This window comes from Trichomycterus rosablanca, chromosome 22, assembly GCF_030014385.1.
Source record: "Trichomycterus rosablanca isolate fTriRos1 chromosome 22, fTriRos1.hap1, whole genome shotgun sequence".
NCBI classification, from domain to species: Eukaryota; Metazoa; Chordata; class Actinopteri; order Siluriformes; family Trichomycteridae; genus Trichomycterus; species Trichomycterus rosablanca.
Genome location: NC_086009.1, coordinates 16,210,201 through 16,236,481, shown reverse-complemented (window position 1 = coordinate 16,236,481; position 26,281 = coordinate 16,210,201). Strand labels below are relative to the sequence as shown.

The 26,281-nt window shown below is 38.1% G+C and overlaps 3 protein-coding genes across 4 annotated transcripts; all 3 read right to left on the bottom strand.

The window, feature by feature from the left end:
* Nucleotides 1–7,464: 7,464 nt before the first annotated feature.
* On the bottom strand, nucleotides 7,465–12,019 carry si:dkeyp-69e1.8 (uncharacterized protein LOC100001340 homolog). Of its 2 annotated transcripts, none has more exons than XM_063018955.1 (4): nucleotides 11,693–12,019; nucleotides 11,184–11,277; nucleotides 9,487–9,650; nucleotides 7,465–8,817 (listed from the first exon to the last, which is right to left on the bottom strand). In XM_063018955.1, exons 2-4 carry the CDS (start codon nucleotides 11,269–11,271, stop codon nucleotides 7,984–7,986), a joined length of 1,086 nt encoding a protein of 361 aa, XP_062875025.1. In that variant the 5' UTR covers nucleotides 11,272–11,277; nucleotides 11,693–12,019; the 3' UTR covers nucleotides 7,465–7,983. The 2 variants fall into 2 exon arrangements, with proteins under 2 accessions (XP_062875025.1, XP_062875024.1); XM_063018954.1 differs by having other exon boundaries at nucleotides 11,184–11,274.
* A 1,000-nt stretch (nucleotides 12,020–13,019) lies between these two features.
* hmgxb4a (HMG box domain containing 4a) lies at nucleotides 13,020–19,926 on the bottom strand. The gene is made up of 12 exons (XM_063018953.1): nucleotides 19,882–19,926; nucleotides 18,132–18,241; nucleotides 17,881–17,956; nucleotides 17,023–17,646; nucleotides 16,491–16,709; nucleotides 16,114–16,289; nucleotides 15,806–15,887; nucleotides 15,636–15,700; nucleotides 14,788–14,887; nucleotides 13,984–14,144; nucleotides 13,736–13,858; nucleotides 13,020–13,616 (listed from the first exon to the last, which is right to left on the bottom strand). Exons 2-12 carry the CDS (start codon nucleotides 18,237–18,239, stop codon nucleotides 13,572–13,574), a joined length of 1,779 nt encoding a protein of 592 aa, XP_062875023.1. The 5' UTR covers nucleotides 18,240–18,241; nucleotides 19,882–19,926; the 3' UTR covers nucleotides 13,020–13,571.
* A 2,277-nt stretch (nucleotides 19,927–22,203) lies between these two features.
* Nucleotides 22,204–26,208, bottom strand: ankrd54 (ankyrin repeat domain 54). The gene is made up of 8 exons (XM_063018961.1): nucleotides 25,682–26,208; nucleotides 24,308–24,355; nucleotides 24,105–24,203; nucleotides 23,931–24,002; nucleotides 23,578–23,625; nucleotides 23,361–23,485; nucleotides 22,772–22,879; nucleotides 22,204–22,510 (listed from the first exon to the last, which is right to left on the bottom strand). The coding sequence occupies exons 1-8, from the start codon at nucleotides 26,004–26,006 to the stop codon at nucleotides 22,436–22,438; spliced, it is 900 nt and encodes a 299-aa protein (XP_062875031.1). The 5' UTR covers nucleotides 26,007–26,208; the 3' UTR covers nucleotides 22,204–22,435.
* Nucleotides 26,209–26,281: the final 73 nt, after the last annotated feature.

The following is a 26,281-nucleotide window of genomic DNA, read 5'->3' as shown; positions in this document are numbered from 1 at the left end:
GTATCAATGTGCAGTGTAAATATAAGGTGTGTATGCTGGTAGATAAATGCAGATAGTTTGGAAATGTCAACAAAAAGTGTCATTTTGTTTATTTGCTTTTGGTCCTATTGGCTGTTTCCAGCTCACAGCAGGGTGTGATACTGTAGTGGAATCTGCATTTGGACTGCTTTTCTCCAGGGACAGATACCCAGAATGCATTACAACAGCATTTCAGCTGCAGTCCGAGACAACGCAGCTTGAGTTAATGGCGTTTCGCTGATGAGCACAAATCAGTTCCATGTCAGTTCCTGAGGGGCCAGTGCACACACCTTGAGCACATACGGTCTGTCTAAACAGTAAATCTGAAAAAGGGAAACTAGTTGTTAGTGATGTGAAGCACCAGCGTCCCACAAATTGTCCAGACAGAATACTGCTGCAGTAGCAATTATACAAATTATGGGACAACCAGAAAGACACAATGCAGCCATTTTTGCTCACTTTCTCAGTATTATGTCACTAAATGTTATAGATCAGACATTAAGACAACAGCTCTGACTGACTAACTACTAACCCAATTCCAAAAATGTTGGGACAGTGGGTACTTTGCGAATTAAAACAAAAAGCGGTGATTTGTCAAATGTCTTTTATGGGTATTTATTGAAGTGCACAAACTATACTACTATGTCCACAACACAATTCAAAAATCGTTGGGACTGAGGCTATGTAACTGAAAGTTGCAACTACTACAAATTGCGTCATCAGTTCCCTAAAAGGTAATAACCTTTTATGCAGGATTGGTTGGTTGGTGACCACTGGTTTAAGCAGGATAGCTGTGGCCCAAAACACAATTTTGGATAGATGGCTCTTATTAGTAAAAATATGAAAGCCTTGCTAAAAATAAAACATCATAGGTCTTGATTACTACCAGTATTTAATCATTGCAGTACTGATAATTGTTTACCACCGTATAACTTTTGGTCAGTGGGGATTTGTTGCACAGAGATCAGCTACAGTCAGTATTTTAATACCCACAAAGTGCATGTACATGATTGGTGTAACTCATAATATGGCTAGTAAATGTACATAAAAGAAGTTAAATATAATAAAGTGAGCAGTCAGTGTATTATGAGATATGTACAATTAATATGTACAAATTATAAAAGATCCTTTTTATTGAAAATATTTAAAAATATTTGACATGTTTTATTTTAATGGTTTGACATTCTAATTTTAAAATTGCTTCTAGGTATTTGTTTTATCTCTATCTTTCCTAAGGCCCTCACTTTCCTTTCTCATATTAATACACTTACTATCAATTCCTTTTCATTCTTTCTATGACTTCTCTTGTTCCCATTCAGTCTCTCGCCTTCCTTCTGTCATCTCTCTGTCTTTCTGCGTCCTCCCAATAGGACAGAATAATATTTGGACAGGTGTTTTGCTTTAAACACACAGAAGACCACACTACATCATTTCATTTTTTCAAATGGAAGCATCTGAGGGGACTATATTTCTCACTGACTCATTCTGCCTATATACTGTAATCTGTGTCGTACTGCATCTGTAATCCCAGACAATACATATCTGTTTAGCACCAATTTTCCCATCAATTTTAAACTTTCCTTCTTTGTCATTCTCCAGTTTCGAGCATTTGCGGAGGGCACATCTGTAAGACAGATGTGTATCTGAGAGTAAGCTGCCTTCTTCCCTCCCTCTTTCTCTTGACTCCTTGCTATTTTACTCTCACCCATCAGAGAGGAGCGAGCCTCCCTCGCTCCCAGAATGGACCACCCACATATGGAGATGCCTTGCTGTAGGAAAGGTACAAATGAAAAAATTATGTACTTTGACCGATGGATCTAGCAGGTCATTATTTACATCACCGGCAAAACCATAAACCTGCTTCTATGAAAGAAAGTGCCAGAGGGAGCAAGCCAACAATCTGATGGCAGAGAGGTTAGAGGAGAAGCACTGTAAATTTACATCTCTGTCTAGAGGCACCCTTCATACTTATCTACAGCATCAAAGACACAGACATTTATGAAGACTATTTATTTTTCCTATGTCTTACCAAACTAGTTATATCTTTATTTTTTATTTTGGTTGTCAGTGTTTCCATAATTGTTAAATATTAAATTTAATAATGATCTTACCACAGAGCAGAGCAGATACATTAAACACACATAGAGCAGCTCATTCTGCCAAAAAGCCTTTACAAATTAGAAACTATTTCACCCACAGACCCAACCACTTTTTCAATATTATTTTATAAGCTATACTATCTTTGTGGGTGTACAATTACTAGCTGCGGCCTGCCTGTTGCTCTGTGTCACCCCCATACCCCATTTATCAATTAAAAGGCTAACAATTTGAGTGGTGGACCTATCTCACCACTGCAATTACACTAACATGGTAATAACGTGGTGCAGATCTTGAAGTACTGAATCCATAAAACAGTGAACTGGTGAAAATGGCTCCACTTATGGATTCATAACTCCTGGTGGTCCTGGCCCTGGTGTGCTGGAGCACTGCATAGTTTATGGATTTGTCTGCTTCTAGAATCTAACATTAATCTAACATTAAATACTAGGTCATGTTAGATGTGTTTTGAGAGAAAAATCACCAAACTATACTGAGGTATTCAGGACCAGAGTTGTGCACCCCTGGATAAAACAGAACATAATTTTAGCAAATTGATAGTAAAGGAAACGTTTAAAATAAAATAAAATTAATTAAGTGTGTGAACCAGTTTTTTTTAATTAAAGCTTTTTTTGCTTGTTAATTTAAATGAAATCTTTTTCATTTTTAAAATCACTAAAGATTACTTTTATGGTAATGCATTATTCATTATTCATTTAACAAAACTATTACTCAAATGTAAAAAAAAAATGCAAACCAATACTTAAAATATTAACAAATTTACAAAACTATATTTTTGTAAAATCTTTATCAAAAAACACACCTTTAAAAATCTGTGTATCAGCCAGTGTATCAGGGTTTTGAAGGGATGAACATTCATAATGATTATAGGCTTTTTTTTTTTAAGTATAAGCTTTAAAGAATTGTTGTTCATTTAGACTGTACAATATTGTAATCATGATTAAAAATAAAAAATAAATAAAAAAACAATGTAAAACAAAAAAAATTATATACAGGGTAAAGATGTTTCAGTGTGCTGTTACTAGCCTATTTACTTGTGATAAAGTGCAAAATAACTGTAGTGTTAAATCTGCATTTGCACTTGTAAATTTGCGATTAGGGCGACAGATTATTAATGTATTGTTTTTACTGATTTATGTGTTTTTACTGATTTTTGTTTTTTCACTGTGCTTTTATACCGGTTCAGGATCCGAAGCAAGAACCGTATTCAAGCGCCTCTTTCTGTAACAGCTTAATGTAGGAACGTCAGCTACCGCTAGGTGTCGCTAGGTCGCTTGTTCTGAATGTGGCTCTGTCCTCTCTGCTATAACATAGCCTCTGAAAAAAAAACTCACCGGTAAACAAGGTAAGATTTAATTCTATTCAACTATTAAGAAAACAGCTGGTTTAATGTGGGGGCATATTAGTAAAAGTAAATTCCAGTTAATGCTATTTCATTTTAATAATGAGAACAGATGTAACAGCCAGTTCATTTACATTTACAGTAGATACAGCAGCCAGTTTAATTCCAGCATTTAATGTGTAGAACAAGGGTAGTTTAATTCTAGTAAGATAAAAATAGTTATATTTGGTGCTAAATAAAAAGAAACATAATTATAGACTGCAATATAGAAAAAAACTGCTCATTTTAATTGAAGTAGTTTCAATATTTCATGTAAAGAAAGCAAACTATTACTATAAATTTAAGATAAGATTTATGATAAGATTTATGTTTAATTAGTAGAATACTAAAGCACAGTTTAATTTTGTCTAGTCAGAAAACAATACTAGTCAGTCTGAATTTGTGTAATGCAAAGTGCTTTGTCTTTTTTACCTTCTAAGTTTGTGTAATATTTTTTATATTTGTGTATATTCTACATGGTCCAGAACTTTTCATGTTAAGTTCATTTACATTACATAAATAATTTACATTATTTAACTAAACACACACTGCTCTTGTATTGTACAGGGTGTCCCTTAAGGGGTATTTATGAACGTATATGCAACCCTAAATCAATGCTGTAATCACAATATATATATATACATTCCTGCCATATTAATAACTAATGGGATCACTGTGAAAGCTAGTGAAGGGGATGTTTACATAAGTATGGAGGGGCCATTTTAGGCATATCTGAATAATGATAGTGACGTGCCCCCAATATACAGTGTATCACAAAAGTGAGTACACCCCTCACATTTCTGCAAATATTTCATTATATCTTTTCATGGGACAACACTATAGACATGAAACTTGGATATAACTTAGAGTAGTCAGTGTACAACTTGTATAGCAGTGTAGATTTACTGTCTTCTGAAAATAACTCAACACACAGCCATTAATGTCTAAATGGCTGGCAACATAAGTGAGTACACCCCACAGTGAACATGTCCAAATTGTGCCCAAAGTGTCAATATTTTGTGTGACCACCATTATTATCCAGCACTGCCTTAACCCTCCTGGGCATGGAATTCACCAGAGCTGCACAGGTTGCTACTGGAATCCTCTTCCACTCCTCCATGATGACATCACGGAGCTGGTGGATGTTAGACACCTTGAACTCCTCCACCTTCCACTTGAGGATGCGCCACAGGTGCTCAATTGGGTTTAGTCCATCACCTTTACCTTCAGCTTCCTCAGCAAGGCAGTTGTCATCTTGGAGGTTGTGTTTGGGGTCGTTATCCTGTTGGAAAACTGCCATGAGGCCCAGTTTTCGAAGGGAGGGGATCATGCTCTGTTTCAGAATGTCACAGTACATGTTGGAATTCATGTTTCCCTCAATGAACTGCAGCTCCCCAGTGCCAGCAACACTCATGCAGCCCAAGACCATGATGCTACCACCACCATGCTTGACTGTAGGCAAGATACAGTTGTCTTGGTACTTCTCACCAGGGCGCCGCCACACATGCTGGACACCATCTGAGCCAAACAAGTTTATCTTGGTCTCGTCAGACCACATGGCATTCCAGTAATCCATGTTCTTGGACTGCTTGTCTTCAGCAAACTGTTTGCGGGCTTTCTTGTGCGTCAGCTTCCTTCTGGGATGACGACCATGCAGACCGAGTTGATGCAGTGTGCGGCGTATGGTCTGAGCACTGACAGGCTGACCTCCCACGTCTTCAACCTCTGCAGCAATGCTGGCAGCACTCATGTGTCTATTTTTTAAAGCCAACCTCTGGATATGACGCCGAACACGTGGACTCAACTTCTTTGGTCGACCCTGGCGAAGCCTGTTCCGAGTGGAACCTGTCCTGGAAAACCGCTGTATGACCTTGGCCACCATGCTGTAGCTCAGTTTCAGGGTGTTAGCAATCTTCTTATAGCCCAGGCCATCTTTGTGGAGAGCAACAATTCTATTTCTCACATCCTCAGAGAGTTCTTTGCCATGAGGTGCCATGTTGAATATCCAGTGGCCAGTATGAGAGAATTGTACCCAAAACACCAAATTTAACAGCCCTGCTCCCCATTTACACCTGGGACCTTGACACATGACACCAGGGAGGGACAACGACACATTTGGGCACAATTTGGACATGTTCACTGTGGGGTGTACTCACTTATGTTGCCAGCTATTTAGACATTAATGGCTGTGTGTTGAGTTATTTTCAGAAGACAGTAAATCTACACTGCTATACAAGTTGTACACTGACTACTCTAAGTTATATCCAAGTTTCATGTCTATAGTGTTGTCCCATGAAAATATATAATGAAATATTTGCAGAAATGTGAGGGGTGTACTCACTTTTGTGATACACTGTATATATAGCAACCCCAGGTACATTTGGTCCTCCAATGTTCAATTCATGTTTTTGTTTCTAATGAAATGAAGACAATGTAATTATTAATGCAAGTATTTACACTTTACTGACTTACTAAATTTGCTGACTTATTTGTCATGTATGCAAATGTCAAGTGTTGGGATTTGAATCCAGACACAATGAAGAGTTTCTTTTCTGTATTGTTGTGTGTTTTATTTCAATACAGGTGTAACAAAAAGCCTTAAAGTTAAGCCCCGTTTTCCTTCAGTCCTGTTGCTGGAGTTCTGCTATCAAGACTTTCTACAGCACAACTTCTCCACCTACAGGTAAGTAGGGCTCATCAGCTTAGCCTGACTGTTGTTAAGTTATAAGCAGTATTTTTTAACAGTTTGTAATGCACTGCAATAATGGACATCCAAAACCAATTTAACAATTACATTAGAAAAGGAAGACTCACCTACCACCAACTTTTTATTGTTTATTTATTGTACTTTAATGTATGTAGTTTAGGCTTTTCATTGTCATTAAACAAGGAATAGCTTATGTTTAACCACTCACAGACTTTGCTTTGGTGTGATATGACTTATGCAGTCTATTATTTATGGTAATTTATTATTCAAGGTAAAAGACTCTTTGAGTTTAGAGTTTAAACATCGTTAAACAAATAGTGTAAACATATATGTCACCCCCCTGTCATGTAAAATCTTTGTTGGTTTTTTGTAATATGTCAATAAAAATTTGACTTACCTGTTGTTTGACTGTGTTACAGGAAGTGTATAGGGACAATTTTCATGGTTGTACAGGAAGTGACATCATTTAATTCCTGTTTGAAAACTGTAAAGGTCACCATTTTACCAATGGTTATGTTACCATTACAATGTTAAAAGTGTCATTGTATTTGAATAAGAATGCCATTTTAAATTATTGGAATGTAGATTATCAATTATGCCTTGTTTTGGTTTTGCAACTTGTCATTTTGTGCTTTTAGTGTAGTGAATTTGATCCTCAATTCCACCAATCTATACTTAAGTATTCAAACTCATTTAGCGCTCCAAGTTGTGGTCAGGTGCATCCTGTTTGCTATAAATCTTCAGATGTGGAACATGAAACATGGTGGTGAAAGCATCGTGCTATGGGGGTCCTTCTCAGCAGCAAGGACAGATGGACCGGTAAGAATTAAGAGACATATGAATGCAGCCAAATACAAGAACATTCTCAAAGAAACCTTCTCTGGCGTGCATGTAAACGTAAAGTGGTGCAATGGTTCACCTTTCAAGAGCAAAAACAACACTGGAGTGGCTTTGGGGGCAAGTCTTTTAATGTCCTTGAGTTAAAACCCATCAAACATCTGTGGCAGTTCACAAACACCACCCAACATCATGGAGCTTGAAAGGATCTGACATGAAGAATGGCAAAAACTGTCTAAATCCAGATGTGCAAAGCTTATAGAGACATATTCAATAAAGCTAAATATTTGTAATTGCTGACAAAGGATATACAAAGTACTGAATAAAGGGTTGTAAGACATGACATTTAAGAGAATGTGTTAAGGTGCTAAATACCAGCCAAAAAAATAAATGAAGCCACCAGTGAGGTTTACAGAAATTTTATTGTCTGTTGTCATTTCTTCAGTACATCTTGTGTTTCTGAGTTTAGTGTGCATACCAACTTGTACATATACATATGTGCGTGTTTAAACTGCATAAGTGTTTCTAGCAAAATAAAACTTGCACACCTACAGTACATTGTGCTTGTAAAAATAAATGTAAGCAAAGTGTCGTGTTTTTTTGAGGTTTGAGATTTTTTATACTTCCAAAACGTTAAGCCTGGTATTATGGGATGTGTCAGGATGACCGGGGCTCTTATAAATTGCATGACTGTAAGAAAGTAAATATGTTTCTATGCCATTTTTATATTTTCATGGTAAAATTGTGATTTTGTTCAACCACTCAACCATTGGTTTAAATGTAGTTACTTGTTTTAATTAGAACCACACATTACTGCAGGCAAAATGTTTCTAAATTAGTTTAACTAAGTCTGAAGCGAGATTTCATTGTGTCACAAACCATAACTTTCATTACACAGGTGTCCTGATGTATATGGCCAACATTATTTTGACTTTGTTTTGTGCTTTCTCCTTTCAACCTCAGTGGCAACAGTGCCCACAGTGGCTCCCATTGCACCCCCAAAGAACAGTCCTATGATTGATCCAAGTAGAGTGGTGCCCCTTATCTGGCTGGGCAGCCACAGCACCCATCCAACTATTGTGTCCCAAAGCCAGCGAAAGAATGTTGGAGGAGGCCCAGGTGGACATATATTGAGGTCCTCCTCCTGCTCCAGACCATCAGTGCTCTCCACCAGTTTCTCATCGCTTTCTTCGATTTCTGAGACTTCCTCCTCGCTATCTCTCCTTCTCCTTAAGATCTGGGCAGACACGTCTTCCACTACACGTGCTTCAACCTCTTCGACTTTGCTATCGCTCTGCATGAGTGGAGGACAGGTGTAAAATTCCGTACCACTTTTTTCTGTAATCTCATCTACCTTCTCCAGCAATTCTGTTACACTCTGCTGCATTTCCTTCTCCTCCTCTTGTGTTTCTGCTCTGAACTTAATGACATGATATCGGCCTGCACACCTCTCCAGCATCTCTCTCAAGTCCTTCCGCTCTGATTTAAGGCAGTCCTGCAGTGTTAAACCCTCCGACAGTTGGTCTGTATGAGTAAACAGAATGATGGTGTGTTTTCTGATAGCTTCAGATCCAAATACCATCTCTAAAGCATCCAGAGTCTGCAGGTCCAGCTCATTGGGCTGATTGACAGGGATGCAGAGCAGGAAAGCATGGGGTCCTGGAGATGCCAAAGATTTGCAGAAAGAGATCTGACTCTGGACTTCTGCTGGTGGGCTCTCTGAGAAGAACCAGTCTGGAGTGTCCACCACGGTGACCTGGCATAAACACAGTGTTAGTAGTCCATTCATTCATAGCATGGAGCTTATTTGGTAAAAGAACACAAATCATTTTTTCATTTAATATAATAAATAAGTGTGCTCGATCACGTTATTGACACAGATCTGTAAAAAAGTTCTTTTCTCATTACGATCCTCTTGGCCTAGAGGCCTAATCTAGAATATATTTTCCACAAAAATCTAAAATATGCCAAGGAGGAAAAGCCCTTCTACAAAAAATCTGACACATAGCAGGTATATACAGAAGTAAGCAAACATAGTCCAGTTCTATATTTTGGTCAGTGGGGGTCCTATGGGGGTCCTTTTCCAATAATAAATAGGGTTACAAAATGTACAAAGCAACAGATTCTTAGTACACCTTGTTAGTAACTGCATACCAATACACTTAACAAGTGGTTCTTAAGTGTATTGGATGCAGTTAAGTATGCACAGATAATCAAACATTTGCTAGTCTGCTTAGATTAACAGTATTTGAATAAATCTGGGTGTTCCTCTAGGTCAGAGTTGTGAAAATTTGGCTACAGATAAGGTCAGATATATAAACTGCGTGTATTTTTCTCAGCACATAACATTTATTACTCATGATACATGTTGAATAAGAATATCTCAAAAACAAATGGTGCAAATGTTATACATCCAAAAACTGACCTGTCTCCCTGCAACGTTTGCACTCCTTTTTTCACTCTGAACAGTAACCGGCTTCTCCAATGGAGAACTTCGAGTTTCAAACCCAGAACTGCCGAGGATGGCATTACCCATGCTGCCCTTCCCTGTCCCTGCCCAGCCCAGCAGCACCAGCCTTAGCTCACGCTCTAGAAGACAGTATTTTTGAGTTAGTCCAGGGGGTAATTCCTCAAATGTTTTATCTTTTAATATAATATACTCTAAGAAAAACAACTTTTCTTGTACAGCAGCCTCTAAGCCTGTGAGGTTTAAAACTTGCTTGACTGTGGACAGTGTCCCCCATGATCCAGCAGCTTTTAAAGTTTGGTGATTCTTGGATTACATCTGATTATCCTGACCATCCTGACAGCTGTTTCAGCATTTGAGGTTTTTTTATGACATTGAGACTACTGTTACATGTACATCCAAGTCTGCAGTCACTCCAGCCAGAGAGGTACCAAACTGTGGTTAATTATAAAGAATATTATCATGATCTTACTGATAAGCTAAAAACCCAATAAACTTATATAAGAATTGATTTTCCACTGACAAATTGTTTTAATGTGTCCCATTACGTCCCTTACAAGTGTATGTAAATGTTTCGCTTCAACTGTTGATAAACAGCAGTCTTCAGTTAACCACAAGACAGATACATATGAAATATAGTCTTTTACTTGTGGGTAAATGTATTTATTCCCTGTGAGGATGTAACTTTTTTCTTGCACTGTAGATGAGTTTAAAGCTCTAAGGCTGAGCATTGCCCTACAAAATGAAGCAAATGCTCCATCTACTGCCCAGTATTGATTCAGCACATACAATCTATGTTAAAAGTCCAACTGGACAGAATAAAATCTGTATTCAAGAGTAATTACCAGATTATGATGTGTTAGGTTTTTAATATTATTTAATATTAATATTAATATTAATTAATATTAATAGTTTATTAGGAGTAGTGTCCCAGCATGCTGTTTGCTGGAGAACATACAAAAGAGGGTCAGAATTACATATTAAAAGAACTTGGTACAACTTGGTAAGTTGTAATTATTGCATTCAGACCCTTCAGAATGTGCTCAGGTGCATCTGCTTTGCTTGATGTGTCTTGAACTTAACTGGACTTTATCTGAAAGGACAGCACCTAGTCCAAGGAACAATCTGTTGATCAAATTATCAACAGTTAAATTAGGGCAGTGGTAGCCTAGTGGTTAAGGTACTTGACTAGTAATTGAAAGGTTGCTGGTTCAAGCCCCACTACTGCCAGGTTGTCACTGTTGGGCCCTTGAGCAAGGCCTTTAACCCTTAATTGCTTAGACAGTATACTGTCACAGGACTGTAAGTCGCTTTGGATAAAAGTGTCTGCTAAATGCCGAAAATGTAAATGTAAATTATGGTGAACATAGATCAGGGAAATGATACAATAGCTACAATAATTTTAAAATGTAAGTAGCTTGGTAGCTTGGTAACTCGTGGAACACTCTGGAATGTTTGTTGTGCTAGCCAGCCTGCTAATTAATCAAATGGCTGCAACAGTGGCAAGCAAGCATATAGTAATATTTTATGAAGAGCTTTTTAAGTAATAGTTTATTTACTAGATAATGCTAGCGTTGTCTTTATTAACAAAATACACACAGCAGTTTTAGCTTTGTGCCAAAAAATCACAACATTGAAACTTTGCCAACTCCAACCTTGTTTGACAGGATCTCTCAGGCAGCTCGACTCCAGCTTTTCCTCCATCTCATGAGCTTTATCTTGCACTGTATTCTCCTCCATCATCTGCTGCTAAAGCAAAGATATGTTATTATACGATAAGAGCTCTGTATTGTACTTTTATTAGTAAATAAAGCTAGTGGTGGAGCTTTCCTGTGCAGTGAGACGGGGTGTGGACTAAAGTATGTGCAGGAAAAGGGAGGACGCGGAGAGAGAGCCGAGCTCAGAAATGACAGAGCAATGGAGGATGGGCTCAGATGACTCAGCAGCTAAAATGTGTGGCACACCAGAACTACTGTAGGTCTTTATAAGACTTTTAGTTTATACATTGTGCAATAAGGTTAGATGAATACATCGGTAAGTGTGAGACTGACGTGATAATCGAGTGAGATGAACAGTCGTTAGTATTTACATTCACATCTCAACAGCCATTAGTGTAAAGTTACACACAACGTAATATCTATCTATATATGTGCTTTAAGCTTACCTCTGCGCCCAAGATGTTTAGTGAGTTCCAAGTGCAGTGTATTTTAACAAGTCAAATTTATCTTTCAGTACTTCCTCCTTCGACTTAAAAGCTCTTATTGGTGGAAACAACCCCAAACACACAGCAGCACTGTTTCTGTTCCTAGACTTATGACTCTGTTAGGTCATACTCAGCCTTTTTCCTTTCTGTCAGACCACACTCGCCTGTCTGACTCGTATAACCAAACACAACTGCCTCAGAAAGTGTTCTAACCTGCAAACACACGATTTATCACACATCAACCAACACAAAACTAAACAACCCAGTAATGGCCAGAACATTCCCTTTCAAGGCGTGGTTTTGCTCAAGAACTGGAGGACGTAGGAACAATACACCTGCTGTAAAAGCTACAGTAAACCTTTTACACACATAATCTGCTCCATTAACTGAAAAGTCATTAAGCCTTAAAGTAGTGAAATATTTTCTGTTATAATATAAATACCCTACATAGACAAAACTTGAGGTTCTGGCTGTTTAAAAACTAAAATGTTCACAACCAAGCTCATTAACCTCATCCTGTGGTTCTCACAGGATACCAACAAATGGCATGTTAGAGCTGACCTTAACGTCTAGAAACAACAGCTCATCCAAAAAGTTGTGGACCACACACAAAACAGCTTTTACCGGTTAAAATCCTCAAAGTACCAACTGCAAAATAAATGTTTATCAGAAGCTTTATTAATTGGATTTCTTTGGCCGAGCTGATGCACACCTCACCATCTGGTAATTTGTTGGACAAATTTGTATTTGATGGCAGCCAATGGTACTTTTAAAGTTTTAACTAAATTAACACTAAATTTAACACTTCTGTATGTGTTAGAATATCAATTTTAAACAGCCTACATGACTTCACTACTGCTTTGGGTTGAAGAGAAGCAGATATTCATATTTATATCCCAAGATCTTGTGTAGAACATTCCCAGAATACTTTAAACTCCATATTTGTGCCCAAATACTATATATGGCCAAAAGTATGCAGATAACAAACTAGGAGCTTGTAGTATATCCTATTCCACAATCATGGGCATTAGTATAGCACCTTTAACAACCTCCACTCTTCTGGGAAGATTTTAGAGTGTGAATGTAAAATAAATTAAGCCTATTTAGTCAAAAGAACATTTGTGAGGTCAGGGACTGATGTTAGACATGAAGGTCAGGCTGACAATGTTCCAATTTACCCAAAATAATAAAGTGTCCATATAATTCTGCCCATATAGTGTATTAAACAAAATTATCTGACCTAAAAGTGAATAAAAATAAAGTCTGCAAATGCTTAACAGTTGTAATTATTTATCAATAATAAGGAAATGTACAGGTTTGTGCATCTAAATGTATTAGAGCAACTTGTTTTGGTCACTTTCAAAATGATTTCACACATGCTTTCACTATAAACAATTTAAATTTATACAAGTACAAAACTTTGTCAGTTAAATCGCTACTGCAGTATGTTTATATTAAATTAAATTAATAAAAAAGATCACTGAGCCTCAAACTGTACATATCTGCATAAAAATAAATTGCTCTGGACATAATGAATGCATGCAAATTCCAATACAACACTTACTCACATAAACATACACACAACAAAACACACCCTGTAACAAGAAACCTGATGACCTTAAATAGATAATTTCCCAAAATAAGATTTTAGGTTTCAAAATTTTAAAATTGGTTTTAAAACAAGTCTATATACATCTGTCCATTAGTTTATCCCAGACACAATTGTGGCATGAATAAAAAATAAACAGTTCATGATAAGTCATGTTAAAAACTTCTTCAGTAAGTCCTTCTTCATAAGTCACATTTGTCTTGAAGTGCAGCTGAGAGAAAGTATGCCGTTTTATAGTCCTGGCATGATATACGCAATGTTATCAAGAGTGCTTGACTGCAAAAGAAAGAAGAAATGACATGACAGTTAATTCAAAATCATTAACATTTTACATTTATAACAATAAAACAATATCACAGTGCGTCACTGTGTGCTTGTATGCGTGTGTATCTTACTAGGACGCTACGGGGACAGCCATTGAGCTGAGGGACCTGAGCGGTGAGGCAGGTTAACGGACCAAGAGCGCACAAAATAGAGTCTAGAAGGACAGACAGACTGCCAGACACTGCTACCATTCCCTGTATAGAAAACAGGACAAGAAATTGTTCATTTATGAACTACGCCAGATAGATAAATCAGGTGCAGAATTAGACAAAGCAAAATGCGATCAGGTTATTGGAGGAAAACTGGTCAATATGCTGACCTCTGTCTCCTGTAGCCGGTGTCCAATAAGTGATAGGGACTCTCCAAGTAGCTGCAGGTGAGCTGCAGCATCAATGGGGTCGATTTCTGGTACACGAACGACCACAGAAGAACGAGCATGAGTGGTCAGGCCAGTCCCTAAGCCGACAACCTTATTGGAAGCTTGCACAGAGGAGGAAAAGAAGAGCATACATTTAAAATAAAAAATCATACCACATTCAGTAACAACTATTAAAATTGGAGCTGTAGGAAATGTATGTATGTTTTTTTTTTACTTTTGCCCAGCAGGTTGTGACATTTGCATTCTGAGATACTTTTTGGTTCACCACAGTTGGTTATTTTATTTAATCTAGCCTTTTTTTCAGCTCGAGTCAGTCTGGCTCTGATCTCTTTAGGCAAAGACAAAACTGCCACTTGGTTATTTAATATTTCTGCACTATATTGTGTAAACTCCAAAGAGCAGCAATTTCTGACATACTCAAATTAGCCCATCTGTCACCAGCGACTATGCCATGATCAAAGTAACTCAGATCACATATTCCAATTTTTACTTTTAAAATAATTCTATAAATGTCGAGACGTGCAAGATGATGTTTTCTGGTGGAAGGGTCACTGTTGCTCACTGTTGTGTTTACTACATGTAAGTGTATTAAATACTGTATGTACCATATCAAGGTAACCATATAAAAAGGGAACTTCCTAGCGGTGATGTGGGTTCAAAGATTTAAAACAGTACCAAGCTATACCATACATGTCTGTGACCTTATGTAGATTAAAAGCTAAGAGCATAGACAAAGGCTGTTACTTTTGATTTTGCTTTCTGATGACAAGTTCTTCTGCTTGATTGTGGTGGCCTCGGCTTTAATCTGTTTATGCTGAAGATACTGAGCTTTTTGCTTCCACACCTTGATGAATCAGGTAAAAAAAAAAAAATAACATTAAACTTTTCATTTTCATCATGCAGTATAAATACACAAACAACTGGGTTCTTTGTATGCAGGGCGGCACGGTGGCCACTGTCGCCTCACAGCAAGAAGGTCCTGGGTTCGATTCCCAGGTGGGGCGGTCCGGGTCCTGTCTGTGTGGCGTTTGCATGTTCTCCCCGTGTCCACGCGTGGGTTTCCTCCGGGTGCTCCGGTTTCCTCCCACAGTCCAAAGACATGCAAGTGAAGTGAATTGGAGATGCTAGATTGTCCAGGACTGTGTTCGATATAACCCTGTGAACTGATGAACCTTGTGTAATGAGTAACTACCGTTCCTGTCATGAATGTAACCAAAAGTGTAAAACATGACGTTAAAATCCTAATAAACAAACAAACAAACTTTGTATGCATTTTCCCCAATTTTCTTCCCAATGTAGTCATATCCAATTACCCAATCACATTCCTTCCTCTACTGCTGCTGACCTCAAATCCTGACTGAAGAGGGCAGCTACTAACACATGAGTGTTAACAAATGAGGCGGTTTCATGTGATGATCCAAATCGTGCACAGAAAGTCACACACCCTCCAACACTCCCACCTTTTAAATGAGCCAATCATTGCCTGCACATAGCAGAGCTGAGATTTGAACTCACAAGTTTGAGATGTCAGCTCTGGTGTGCTAGCATGATTTTGCAACTGTGCCACACAAGCTAAATAACTAGCTTCTGACCTGCTTTTCTTTTTCAGGTAGGTGGTTCCAAACCTCTGCAAGCTTCTTGCTCAGCTCCCCAAAAACTACAAAACAAAAGAAGAGCAAGACCCTCAGTGCACTGCAGTTCAAATCAAATGTATTTTGCCAGAAAGTGTAAATTTACAATTACAGTTCAAAGCAGGACTCACCAATCCCAGGCTGTTCTGCACTTATGTTGACCCTGTACTCTTTACAGAACACCTGGTATGCTGTGGTACTCTTCTTTTTTCGCTGTAAGAATCAAAAAGACCTGTTAAGAATCTACAAACATGATAATTTTAATAGTTTTATTTCACAGATGACTTAGTGGTGCAAAACAGAAATATGCATGTTTTTTGGGTTGGGTTTGATTTGTCTTATGTTAAATTTAAAGATCTTAAACTATTTAGTGAGACAAATGCACAAACATAAAAAAGAAACAAAAGAATCACATTAAATGTACATAGAGGAGCATTACCTTGTCCTTATCCTTATCCCTGTCCTTCTCCTCTTTTTTCTTCTTTTTTACCATTAATTGTTCAGAGCCTTGATGATGATGATGTATGGAGACTGGTGTTGGCATGGTATACATCCCAACTGAGGTGCTGTGATTGGATGAGCTGTGGGAATGTGAATGGCTTCTGGATGGGTCCGCTATTCAACAAAAAAAGAAAAACATAATAAAATATACACTATATAGAAAACAGCATTTAGTCCGTGAGAACATAGCACATAGTACCCACCACTTTGTCTAAGCTTGTCTCTATTGACCCTACAGCTTTGTATAACTTAAATTATTTATGACATCATAAACAACAAAGAGCAGTTCTTTACCAGCAGAAATAAGTCAAATACCTGTAAGTCCTCCTTTGCTGTGCTTCTTCTCCTTCGAGCTTTTATCCTTGTCCCTGTCCTTCTCTTTGTCCTTTTTCTTTTTGCTTTTCTTACTTTTCTTCTTCTTTTTAGAAGAAAGGTGTGTGTAGGAGTCATCAATGACCAGTTCACCTGCCTCAAGCTCCGCTCCTGAAGATGATCCCTCTTCTCCCAGTCTTCCAAAAGACCCACTGTAGTGCCCTAAATTGTTACAACATGAATATAACCAAATGTAAATTTCTAAAATGTACAAAAATGGCCAGGCATCCGCACAGACATGATTGGCATGATGTTTGGGGGGCAGGGGGTGGCTGAAGCTCTGCAATGTACTGGTCCAGCCCTGTCTGTGATGTTTCTGCCTTGTGTCCATTGTTTCCAGTGTGGAACCAGACCCGCCACGGCCCTGATCAGGATAATATTCCTAATTGCACTTTACCAAATAAACCAACTTTTCTGGAAATAGATTTAGTAAAATCAAACACTAAGCTAATAATAAGCGAGAACTTCCACTTACCTTCCACTTCCACTTCCTTCCCGACCACAGGCAATGTCACTCGGCTGTGCTGTTTCTTCTTCGGAGGCTTAGACAATGTCTTTCGGTCCCTGTCCTTGATTTTCTTCATCCCATCTTTTTCTGTACTAGAAGACAAGTGGTGATGCCCCATGCTCCCAGTAAAAGAGTTTGCCGTGAAGGGAAATCTCTCATTCTGCTCTCCATCCTCATTCTTCTCCTTTGGCGAAAGGATGAGCTTCATTTTCAGGCCCTCGGCATCTCGGAGGGTGAGGGGCTCACCTCTTCCCAACCCAGAATGCAACAGAGAAGTCTTTGAATGATGCTTCTTGGATGATGAGGACGAGCCTGGATGTCGGGAATGAGAGGAATGGTGGCTGCTTTTGGAGCTGCTTTCACGCTTGCGGTCTTTGGAGGAGGAATGTGAGGAGTGGTGGGAGTAGGAAGGTTTTTTGTGAAGGTGTGGGCCAGGTTCAGAACCTGTAGCCGTCGGGGAGGTGATGGCTTGCAAGAGACCCATAGCAGTGTCTGTGAAGGGGGAGAGCTGAGAGGGGCAAGAGGACGAGCGCGAGGGTGAGCGCTCTGAAGATTTGCGCTTCTTCTTATGAGGGCCTGAGCCTTGGTGGTCTTGAAAGAATAAAATGAATAATGTGGATGTATTATTACAGACTGAATAATAATGGAAAATTTAACATACTACTGATTATATCAAAATTCCATAAATGTGTTTTGAAAGGGTTAACTTCTATTAAATAAATAGACTGAATATGATCATAAGTCAGATACCAAAATCACACTTGTATTTACTCAAGGGTATTTTATGCATATTTAATGTAGCTAATTATTCTTCATTATGCTTACCTTTATAATAGTGCTCATCACTTGAGTGCTTCTTTTTTCTATGTAAATCTCCCCCCGGCACTAATAGCTCAGAGTCCTACAGATTGACAGACAAAAACAAAGCAAAGTAATTGCTATACCACTGAGACATAATATTCTTAATGTGTGCACATTCATGAAACAGAATTAAAGCACTTAAATAAACACAGAAAATATATATATAATTTCCTGAGGATCAGAAACGTTGGCATGTACTAAAATTCTGTGCCCACCTGTGCAGCCATTTCTTCCTCTTCTCTCAACAAATCTTTGTATGAGCGCTTCTTCTCCCTCTGACTGCGACCTGCCACCAGTCCCACCTCTCCTTCCACAACTGACATCTCTAAAAGTAAAGGAGCCACCAAAACATTCTTAACAGTTCATTTCATTGTGACCATGTACATGATTTTTACCCTTCTATCACCAACTGAGTTAAACCAATCAGTCTCATGGACTGGGAATCCTGCTGCACAAAAGAAAATGTATGAGGGTTCTTCAAAAAGTTTCTGCACATTTCAAACTCTATATATTAAAACAAATTACATCATTTTTCTACATAGTGCCCTTCCTCTGCAATTTAATTTCCCCAGTGTCTTAACTTTTTATGCCATCAGCAAAAAATGGTTTTGGTTGAGCGAGTAGCCACTGATGCACCACTGCTTTCACATCATCATCACATGAAAATCTTTTTCCCCTTAAAGCTTCTTTTAGCGGCCCAAAAAGGTGGGAATCAAATGGCACTAAATCCGGACCATAAACTCTCTCAGTCTCTCGGACACAAACAATTACTACTCCTCCCACCCTCACCGTTTCCATCTAAATTATAAAAGTGTGATCCCTTGTATATTTTCAGTCATGTGCCAGTCAAGGAAAGTTAAATTGTTCAGTAAGTAAAATGCAAATAAAACAATGGTTTTAGGATTGGAATTTCACCATCTACAATCTATTACACTACTTCCATAACATATATGAAAGCACTTTATGGTAATTATATCATTAACATGATATAAAATTACACACACCACAATAGAGATTTTGTGTATAACACCCACATTTAGATCTGCACCCCCTTTACTAAAATTTAATAATCATTTTCATGTTTTAATACATTTCTTTTCTTGAATACATCATACATGGGTAATGTTGAAAGTAAAGTTGCCAAATGTTCATGTTGTAGTGTGGTAGATTAGGATTAGGAGGAGAATTTTTACAAGGCTAAATTTGTACATGGTAATAAATATGTCAGAGCTGCTTCTGTTTCTGGTTGGCATTAAATCAGTAATATAAATTGCATACTAATGATGAAGGTGATGAAGGTAAACATTTCCTAATTTCCTTAATTATGGTCTTAATGAATTCCATAAGCAATAGTCAGAATAGTAGGAAATTATGTTGGACTAAAACTTACATATATACTATACATATTAAAGTTGTTTTAATTCCAAGGCTGTTAAATGACCATTATATAGTCCAGTCTTGCTCAACTAATAAAGCAGTGCTGCGAGTGTAGAGGTGAAGTTTAGTGCTTTTATCTCATGTGAACATGGACATAGTAAAAACAGGGTACAGTCTGAGTTTTACACTATATACACCAACAACCCTGTGGAAAACACTACAGTTGTGCACAATCTGACAGAACGGTTCCCGCCAAAATTAAAAGTCCAGCTGAAGTTGGTGGTTAATCGACTGTCCGTTTCCCGCCTCCTTTCGAACAGATACACAAACACACCCCCTTGGCTCCGCCGGGGTCCGAAGTGCAGGGATGCTCGAGAGCCCCGGACCGACCTCACACTGCGGGCAGCGTTCAACACTACAGCCCGCGGTTTGCGCCGTGCAGGCCAAAAACAGCTTTACGCTTGAATAAAACAACGTTGCATCGTGCATTTAGTTTTCATTCTAAAGTGCATTAAAATTCACGTACATTGACAGTGCATGTGCACCCTACAAATATCTAAACCAGGTCAAAATAAATACTGAAATTACCTTCGCTGATGGCTGGGTTTAAGATTCGCCAGCCGCCATCTTTGATTTGAGTCCACAACAAAGCGTGGAGCTGAGAGAGGAGAGGAGGGTCTACAGTGAAAACAGCCCAATCTGTCAACACAGCATGTACTCACACTGTCTCACACCTTCAGTCACACATTTACCTCCTCCAGGCTGTGGATTCATTCTGTATTTTATTCTGTGTATTGTGTATATTGTGTGTGTGTGTATATATATATATAATAATATAATATAATAATGCATCTCCGTTAAATATGTATATATATATTATATATATTATATATATATATATATAATAATATAATATAATAATGCATCTCCGTTAAATATGTATATATATATATTATATATTATATATATATATATATATATATATATATATATATATATATATATATATATATATATATATATATATATATATATATAATATAATAATGCATCTCTGTTAAATATGTATATATATATTATATATATATATATATATATATATATATATATATATATATATATATATATAGTTGAGCAAGACTGGACTATATAATGTTCATTTAACATCCTTGCAATTAAAACGACTTTAATATGTATAAAGTTTTAGTCCAACATAATTTCCTATTCTGACTATTGCTTATGGAATTCATTTAAACCCTAATTAAGGAAATTAGTAAATGTTTACCTTCATTACCTTCATCTTCTGTGTATATTTACATATGTATATAAAATAGTTATATATCATCTGTATATCTGCCTGTAAAAGTTTTTTGTTATTGTTTATTTTAATCTCTATTCACGTTTACATTTTTAGCAGACGCTTTTATTCTAAGCGACTTACACAATGAACAATTGAGGGTTAAGTAAGGGCCTTGCTCAGGGACCCAACAGTGGCAACTTGGTGGTGGTGGGGCTTGAACCGGCAACCTTCTGTTTACTAGTCTAGTACCTTAACCACTGAGCTATCACTGGCCTTTTGACTTTTATTGTCATCTTTTGCTTCCTTTGTACTTTTATTATTATTGTTGTAATGCTTTGGAATATTGTTTTCTACAGTCTCTATTGTTGTTAATAGACAACCCCAAATCAGAAAAAGTTGGGACAGTGTGGAAAATGCAAATGAAATAAAAATGCAGTATTCCTCACATTTACTTTGACTTTTATCTTTTATTTGATTGCAGACAGTTTGAACCCAAGATATTTCATGTTTTGTCTGCTCAACATCATTTCATTTGTTAATATACCTCCATTCCTGCATTTCAGGCCTGCAACACATTCCAAAAAAAGTTGGGACGGGGGCAATTTAGGGCTAGTAATGAGGTAAAAAAAAAAAAAACTAAATAATGATGTGATTTCAAACAGGTGATGTCAATAGGTGATTGTAATCATGGTTTGATACAAAAGCAGCATCCAGGAAAGGCTGAGTCTTTGATGAGCAAAGATGGTCAGAGAATTTCCAGTTTGTCAACAAATGCAGGAGAAAATTATTGAAATGTGTAAAAACAATGTACCTCAAAGAAAGATTGGAAGGGATTTGCATATTTCTCCCTCTACAGTGCATAATATCATTAAACGATTCAAGGAATCGGGAGGAATTTCAGAGCAAAAAGGCCAAGCACGCAAGCTTAAGCGAAAAATGGAACAATGACGACCTGTACTGTTGCACATCTTAAGACGCGTTTGCAGGAAGAATGGGACAAAATAAAACCTGAAACACTAAATTGCTTGGTATCCTCTGTGCCAAAATGTCCTTTAAATGTAGTGAAAAGGAATGGCAACATTACAAAGTAGAAAATGCTTCACTGTCCCAACTTTTTTGGAATGTGTTGCAGGCCTGAATGCAGGAATGAATGTTTATTAATAAATGAATGGTGAATTGGGTGGCAATGGAAGGTGCTTACTTTCACTATGGTGTTCATAAAGCTGCACTTGAATAATTTTGGGCCAGTCAATTCAAAAATGTCGTTATCACATATCTCCACAAATGTTTAATGAGATATACTGTATGTCAAGGCTTTGGCTGGGCCATTCAAGAACATTCAGACACTTGCCCTGAAGCCACTCCAGTCCAAATTTGCGTGCTCATGAGGAGGTTTTCCTTAAAGATGTTCTTGTATTCAGCTGCATTCATCCATCCTTCTATCCTTACTAGTCTCCCTGTCCCTGCCACCACATTTCACTTAAAGTTTGCAAAAAAAGTCAAGGGGTCTGAAAACTTTCTACATCCAAAGTATGGAGGACTAAACACAATCATTACAAGAGAATTCACTAAACAGGTTGAACATATTTATTACAATTAAACAGACGTTAAACCGTACTTTCTTTAAAAAGACAACATAAAAAGGAAAAATATAAAACAAGGACATTTTAAATTCAGAGAACAACACGTGTTTGGAGGCAAATCTTAGTCATATTCTTTGTAGAAGTGACCAAAGAATTAAAATTGTACAGCATATGGTCATGCATAAATAAATATATCCCAGGTATTTCCATTCTCCAAACCATTCTTCAGATTTCCTCAAGCCTCCATGTTCATTCTTCTCTACCTGTCTTCCATATTTTGCATTTGTATACTTAGAGATGTAAAGCTGGCAAGTAAATCAGTCACTTCATCCACCTGTTAACAGCACAAATACAGGTACATAAAACAAGCAACAAATGTGTCCCTTGGACTATCATTTTGATAGTCTGATTTCAGATTATAAGAGTCAGTATTAACTAAATCATATATCCCCAGTCATGCTTTCGGCCAGTCTACATACATGACTGGCTAGGAGTGCCCACAAAAATCAAGTACACAAGCCATGTACAAATAAACACCATCCACAAACTCTTGGCCACATGAAGCACCCTCTCAAGTGCTGTAAGTGTTTATTACCTGTTCTTTAGTGCGTGTTTGTTGTAGCTGGGTAGAAATATGCTCCAATCTGTCTCGCTCCTTACTGTGCCCCATCACATTAAGGTACTCGCGTAACATCTGAATGATCTACAAACACAAACAAAATTTTGCTAAAGAATGTTGCTTGTGTTCTCCACTTCTAAACATCCCCAATATCTAATGTGGTGTCATAACAATTATAAATGGCTCTCTCCATGTTCCTTTGTTATCAGTCTCTTAGAGGGCGACGGGCATTTCTAAAAAGGGACAGCAACTTATTGACATGCCATCATGGTTGCACATACAAAACTGCTCTGGTTAAATAAAGGCCATACAGCAACATCTGTGATCAATTGTCCACCCCCCTTTGAAGGATTCAGAAAAAAAAATCATTAAATAACTTTACACTTCTCACAATGTTGCCATTCAGGTACAAATCATACCATATAGTTAAAATACAGCATAGCTCTTTTTGGTATTTCACCAACACATCTGAGGCAAATGATGTAACCAACTTTTATGTCTTCATTTATACAAAATGTTGAAATAATTTTGCTAAAATGTAAGTTTCTACTTTAATAAGGATAACCTGTGTGACTTCTCCTCGAAGGGTTTCCAAACTTCTTGACTCTCCTTCCTGTAAGATGTTGAGCTTTGAGCGGGCGAGGTGGAGAGGGGTTCTTCCAGCACGGTCCAATGCATCTACACGGGCACCTGAAAATGAATTTGTAAATTGCTTGGTAATGCATTTAAAGCGAGCTTAAGCACTTTTTACATTCACTTCCAGGCATATTTGTATGTATTACCTCCTCTCAGTAAGGTTGTGATGACAGGAACATGATTGGTACAAGCAGCTGTAGAAGCAATAAAACCACAATCAGTTAAAACACCTGACTATGTATTGCACTGATTGGGCCATTTATAATTAAATCTATATAGTATTTTACATAGTATTCTAATCAATACAGTTATACCCAGCTGCAGCTTTTTTTTTTTATAATGATCCTAAAAATAGCCCTACATTTAACTTTTAAACCCCTTACATATTGCAAGAACCAGTATTTCTAGAGCAATAAAGTGCAAAATAACTGAGCACTAATGCCCAGATTTGGGTTGCCGCTGAAAATTACCGTCTTCTGGGTGAACAGGACTTTCCTACCTAGATGAAGAGGAGTGTTTCCAAGGCTGTCTCTCTGGTTGGGGTCTGCACCATGGCTTATCAACATCTGAACTAAAAAGCAGAAGGCAGAAATACACAATAACTGTTATGACTGAAGTTGAATTCTATTATATCGTACAAACATAATATATTGTATCTCTATTGGAGGCCTACCAATGCTCTCATTTCCATTGCAGGAAGCAAAGTGTAAAGCAGTTCTTCCCTTGTCATCAGCAGCACAGGGGTCAATACCTTCTTGCAGTAACCTACGAACTAATAAGAAATCAAGGTCAATTTTGTTTTGGTAAAAATGGGCAATATGAAATAAATAACTGGTACTTGAAAACAGAGTGAAGGTATTTGTCCCTGTTTCATACCTGTGTCAATGTCATTGCCATTGGCCGCTTCTCTGAGTCTTTTCACAGCTGAAAGGGATTTGAAAGAACCAAGAATAGAATTAGTCATGTAGATACACATCACTGGTTAAACAGAAAATGTTTTGCATAATCATCAGAGCTTGTCAATAAGACTACATTTCATTTGGTTGTTACAAGCATTGTTTCCTCTTATATTAGTGCGCATACATAAGTGTGCTACAGTTCTAACCAAAACAGGAAAACTTCTTCAAATGCTTTTATATAATTAAAACCATGAATAACAGATCTATGTCACCGTAAAAATCCAAACAAAGATGCTCCAGCCTGAAAGTAAAATTCTTAATGCTTATCACCTTATAACAGCAGCCCTAGTTGTTTTCAGATTGGGACATCGGTCGAGTCAACACCATTATAAAAAGACAGGTGGCAAAGCAATCTAATACACTAGTGCATCACTGCTGAGGTTCGACTCTAAAGTTTAAGGTTTGGCAGTGACATCTGCCTGGCTGGGCCCTTAACATACACAACTGGAAGTAGGGCTGGCTTGAGATTGACCTATTTGATGCTACAACAGCAACTATGGCTGTCTGGTCAAGGCACCAGCATGAGCGGTGTAACAATACAATTCCACGTACAAATCGAATTAATGATTTAATCGTTTTTTCTGTTAACCTTAAGATAACCATGGTCAAATGTTATTAAAAAAGTCAAATCACATTGTAATGGGAAAGGATAACCCTGAATAACTGTTCATTTGCTAAATAAATAAATGCAACGTTTGCTTATGCAAAGTTTCTGAAATATTCTGTCCACTTATCGTGGACAGTTCTGACAATCGGCCGGTTCTGATACATATTACTGTAATTGAATTGATTTATGTGAGACACTAAATTTCTCTGTCCAGTGGGTCGGTGCCAATATTTCATTCTACACAGTGCTGCTTCAGCTTTGTGTTCATCTGTCTGGAACATACTGGACACTTTGTTTTTAATTAGCATGAGAGAAAAAAAAAAAAGACCTAGGAGCCCCTTGGCGAGTTAGAAGTACTCATACCACCCATACCGGGGTGTCACGGTGGGTAGCACTGTCACCTCACAGCAAGAAGGTCCTGGGTTCGATCCACAGGTGGGGCTGTGTGGGTCCTTTCTGTGTGGAGTTTGCATGTTCTCCCTGTGTCTGTGTGGTTTTCCTCCGGGAGCTCCGGTTTCCTCCCCACAGTCCAAAGACATGCAAGTCAGGTGAATTGGAGATACAAACTTGTGAACTGATGAATCTTGTGTAACCAGTTATTACCTGTCCTGTCCTGTCCTGTCCTGTCATGAATGTGTGTGTAAAACATGACGTTAAAAGCCTAATAAATAAATGAACCCATACCATACAGATCTTTGCCTATAGGACCCGTGTTTTTCCGGAGCCTCCCGAGTCTTCTCGCCCTGCTCGAGGTTATTTTCCCTCCGGTCGGGTCTGTTTGCATTAACGCCCCGGGTGTCCATAGCGAGTGCAGGTAGCGGAGGCTTTTCTCTGCGCAATGGCCGCTTCGGTTAAGCTTCAGGGCGCTTAGGGTGTCTATTCCCGAGAAGCTGAAAGCAGACGCGGCTCCGACTGCTCCTCTGTCCTCGCGTTTCTCCGGGTCTGTGTGTATGGATTCCCTGAGCTGGTACTCGCCCTCAGAACTGGACATCTCCTCCGAAGCGTCCATTCTCACCCCGGTCACTCACTCAGCACGCACAAGTTTGTTTCCCTGCATCACGCAAATCAGCTCCTACGATTTGCATAACGTCCACAGTTACGGCCTACTTTACTTATTACTTATTCAAACCTCCAGTAAGGACATAACACAGCTCACAGCTCACAGCTCCACTACGGTTCAGTGGATCAACTGTCGTGTACTGCACTAGAGCCAAAATGTCGCCGGTTTCATACCTCAACATGGGATACATCGATAGCTTAAGCTTAACGTCTGTACAACCAATC